At 66.9% G+C, this 4,401-nt stretch overlaps 1 protein-coding gene across 1 annotated transcript; it reads left to right on the top strand.

Annotated features, from left to right (window-relative positions):
• Window positions 1-358: 358 nt before the first annotated feature.
• Window positions 359-2,795, top strand: CCR6 (C-C motif chemokine receptor 6). Its single transcript, XM_055136758.1, has 3 exons — window positions 359-367; window positions 1,594-1,644; window positions 1,716-2,795. Exons 1-3 carry the CDS (start codon window positions 359-361, stop codon window positions 2,793-2,795), a joined length of 1,140 nt encoding a protein of 379 aa, XP_054992733.1.
• The last annotated feature ends 1,606 nt before the right edge of the window (window positions 2,796-4,401 follow it).

The following is a 4,401-nucleotide window of genomic DNA, read 5'->3' on the forward strand; positions in this document are numbered from 1 at the left end:
TGCTCGGGGTTCACTCCTGCTCAGTGCTCAGGGGTTACTCTGGTGGTGCTTGGGGGACCAGACGGGGTTCTGGAGATCAAACCCAGGGAGGCCGGGTGCAAGGCCAGTGGCTCCGGCCCGTGGGCCAAGTTGGACCCTGAGGAGCCGTCTGTCCTCAGGCTGCCGGGGCCCTTCTCGGGCCAGGGCGGCCATCTCCCGTCTCTGCGGCTTCCCGCGTCCAGGATGCTGCAGCGGTCAGTGGGTGAGGGCTGCAGACTGGGGTGAATCCAGGCCCAGGGCTGCTGGGGTCCCTCCTGTGCCTTTTCTAGAAGCTTCCAGGCCTTCCCTGGAGCGGGCTGCCTGGGTCCTAGCAGAGACGATGGGGAAGGTGGGGGCAGCTCCTCAGCCCTTTGGTCCTCGCTGCGGTTCCTCCTGCACCCAGGCCCGCCCCGTTCACTGGTCCAGGGCTCACTGCTATTTCGTAATCTGCCAGAGGCCCGACGTGCATCGGTGAGCCCTCTGAGTGGGAAGTGGGCCCGAGTCGCTCCCCCTCACCACGTCCTGTTGACAGGCTGGAGGCTGGTGCGGTGCCTGGATGCCCATCCTGGGGGCCGCTGAGCACCGCCCGCCTGCAGGAAGCCGGCGATGCCCTACTCTCACACAGGACAGCCGGCTCGGGCGCCCACGGAACGCACTGCCACCTTATTCCCAGGTTCAGTGGGGTCACTGTGGGTTGGGGAATATTCATGGCCATCCCTGGAGGAAGATGCAGCTGATGGAAACAGACCGACAGACTCTGGAAAGCTACAGCTGAAGCCCGGCAGGGCCAGAGTGATGGGGCAGTGGGCAGGGCACTGCCTGCCTTGTATGCGGCTCCCCCGGGTCCCGCCCCTGGCACCCACACCAGGAGTGACCCCTGCGCACAGAGCCAGGAGTCGGCCCTGAGCACCGCGGAGTGTGGCCCCAGCCCCCAGCCCCGCCCTAACCCAAGCACCGCCTGGGTGCATGTGGTCAGACTTCTCCCAGGGGGGCGGGAGGGGCTAGAACAGTCAGGGGGCTGGCAGGGGTGCGTGGGCAGGCTGGGCCCCGGAGTCCTCATAGGGCGAGGCTCTGGCAGGCTGTGGGGGCGATTCCCGTGCCCTGCGGACTCAGGGTTCCTGTTTGTCTTTCAAACCGTCCCCGGGGAGCCCTGAGCTACAGAGAGCAGCACGAGGGCTGGAAGCTGCCCGTGAAACGCGGTGCCGGGCCTTGTCGGAGCGTGTCAGCTGCAGGGTGGCATTTGGCGTGGCCCTGCCACACGCCTTGCGCATGCCTCTGAGATGGTCCGGCCAGGGGGGTGCGAGTGGGCGGGGAATGTGCACGTTCTCTCTGCAGCTCCTCCCGAGACTGGGGGCTGTGGACACGCTTGGTGACCTCTAGCCCCTGAGGCCATGCACGTTTGCTGAGTGCCGCTGACCCGCGCAGGCGTGTCCACTCCTGAGACGGGCACTCGGCTGGCCGGAGTCCCCGCCGGGGAGGGCCAGGCCGGGCGCCGCCGTCCTCCTTCAGGGTGCGGCTGGAGGAGCCCTTGCTGCCTGGGTCCGGCTGTTGATGTGGGTTCTCTCTCCCCGCCAGGCCGGCCTCTCCTGGAGCTCACTGTCTACACCGCCGGCCGCCATGATCGAGGTGAGCGTGGGGCTCGGGCTGGGGTGCCGAGGGCCTGGGCCGACACCGGCTCTGCTCTGCTCCGTTTGCAGGAGGTGATGCGTGTGGACGGGCCCCTGGGCGGGAACGGCAACAGCACCGCATACGACTATGGGGAGGAGGAGTACGACAATGAGAGCGAGCTGTGCCAGCTGCAGGAGGTGCGGAACTTCTCCCGGCAATTCCTGCCCAGCGTGTACGCCCTGCTCTGCGTCTCGGGCCTGCTGGGCAATGCCCTGGTGGTGCTGACCTTCGCGCTGTACAAGAAGGCCAAGTCCATGACCGACGTGTACCTGCTGAACCTGGCCGTGGCCGACCTGCTGCTGCTGCTGACGCTGCCCTTCTGGGCCGTGCTGCATGCGCGGGAGCGCTGGGACTTTGGCAACGCCATGTGCAAGCTCGTTAGGGGCCTGTACACGGTCAACTTCCACTGCGGCATGCTGCTGCTGGCCCTGGTCAGCCTGGACCGCTATGTGGCCATCGTGCAGGCCCCGCGCTCGCTGCGGCTGCGCTCCCAGATGCTGGCGCACCGCAGGGCCATCTGCCTGGCCGTGTGGCTGCTGTCCGTGGCCCTGTCCGGCTACGCCTTCGCCTTCTTCGAGAGCTACCCGCTGCAGGGCCGCGAGGTGTGCGAGCCGCGCTTCCTGGGCGTGCGGGAGCCCATGCGCTGGAAGCTGGGCCTGTTGGGCCTGCAGCTGCTGGTGGGCTTCTTCCTCCCGCTGTGCTGCATGAGCTTCTGCTACGCCTTCATCCTCAGGACGCTGCTGCAGGCGCAGAACGCCCAGCGGCACAAGGCCGTGCGCGTGGTGGCCGCCGTGGTCCTCGTCTTCCTGGCTTGCCAGATCCCCTACAACACGGTGCTGCTGGTGAAGGCCGCCCAGCTGGGCCAGGTGGGCCGCTCCTGCCGCGGCGAGAAGCTGCTGGCCTACGCGGCCACTGTGACCGAGGCGCTGGCCTTCGTGCGCTGCTGCCTGAACCCCGTGCTCTACGCCTTCGTGGGCCAGCGCTTCCGCTCCTACTTCCTGAAGCTGCTGAAGGACCTCCGGGGCGCCCGCGGGGCAGCAGCCGGCCGGGCCTGCTCCAGGCACGTCAGTGACACCATGGACGACAACGCCTCGTCCTTCACCATGTGACCGGGCCCGGAGTGGACACGGTCCACGGACCCCCGCAGGGCTGCGTTCCCAGATGCCCTGACGGCCCCCCGGGGTCCCGCCTCCCCCGACGCGCTTGCCAAGTGCTGGAGCAACAACCCCCCCCGCCCCGAAACGGCCCTGCAGACCCCACGCCCCCCAAATCCCAGCCGCCCGCTGAGGGGGAGTGCTTCCCCGGAACCCGCGGCAGATGCCCAGAGGCTGCCCGGCCCGAGGCTGGGAAAGGAGAGGCCGGCAGCCGCGCTGACACGCCTGTGGCCACAGCCAGCACCCACTCCAGACCCTGCTCTCCATGGCGCAGGGGAGCCATGGCGGAGCGCAGCACCCGCCTCTGGGCTGGCTGGGGCAGTGTGGAGTCGGGGACTCGCTTCACCCGGTGACAGTGAGGCCTCAAGTCAGAGCCTTCCTGAAGGGATCTGGGGGCATCAAGGCCCCGTGGCTTCGGCTGCCAGAGTAAGGGGCTTCCTCGGCCGGTGCAGAGCCCAGCCCACGCTTCACACACACGTGCTCAGGCCCCGCCCGCCTGCCGCAGGGCAGCCCATGGCTTCAGGGGGACCCCATCGGTGCTGGCCCTCGGCGTGGCTGTTTCCTGCGTGACCGTGGGCACTGGCCGAAGCTCCGAGTGCGAGCCCCGGCAGGGAACAGCGCCCTCACCCGGAGGGGCCTCGCTCCTCTCGCTTGCAGCGCCCTGTGCGGCCACGTGGCGATCACCGTGTCGGGACCCCCGCTCCCGCTCGCTGGTGGGCAGTGCGCGCTTGTCCCCCGCCCACTCCCACCCAAGCTTGCTCAGAGCTGTGGCCCCTGTTGCGCCTGCACAGCCAATAAAAACCCTCCAGACGCTCTCCTGGGCTCCTGCACACAGTGCCCTCGGCCCCAGCTGCCTCCCGGGAGATGGCCCTGCTGGGCAGGTGTGTTGGGGAGGGGCAGGGGCTGCTCCTGCGCTGTGCGGGCTGAGAGAAGATCCGGAGCACTGAGAGCAACTCAGGCACCACCGCCCGGCACATGCAGGTGTGATCACCCCGACACAGATGAGATCACCCCAACACAGGTGAGATCCACCCAACACAGGTGAGATCCACCCCGCACACAGGTGAGATCCACCCAACACAGGTAAGATCCACCCCGCACACAGGTGAGATCCATCCCACACACGGGTGAGATCCATCCCTGCACACAGGTGAGATCCATCCCCGCACACAGGTGAGATCCATCCCACACACAGGTGAGATCCATCCCGCACACAGATGAGATCCACCCAACACAGGTGAGATCCACCCAACACAGGTGAGATCCATCCCACACACAGGTGTGATCCATCCCACACACAGGTGAGATCCATCCCGCACACAGATAAGATCCATCCCACACACAGGTGAGATCCACCCAACACAGGTGAGATCCACCCAACACAGGTGAGATCCATGCCACACACAAGTGAGATCCATGCCACACACAGGTGAGATCCATGCCACACACAGGTGAGATCCACCCAACACAGGTGAGATCCACCCAACACAGGTGAGATATGTCCCTACACACAGGTGAGACCCCTCCCCCCACACAGGTGAGATCCATTCTGTACACAGGT

Source organism: Sorex araneus, chromosome 4 (assembly GCF_027595985.1).
Source record: "Sorex araneus isolate mSorAra2 chromosome 4, mSorAra2.pri, whole genome shotgun sequence".
Lineage (NCBI taxonomy): Eukaryota > Metazoa > Chordata > Mammalia > Eulipotyphla > Soricidae > Sorex > Sorex araneus.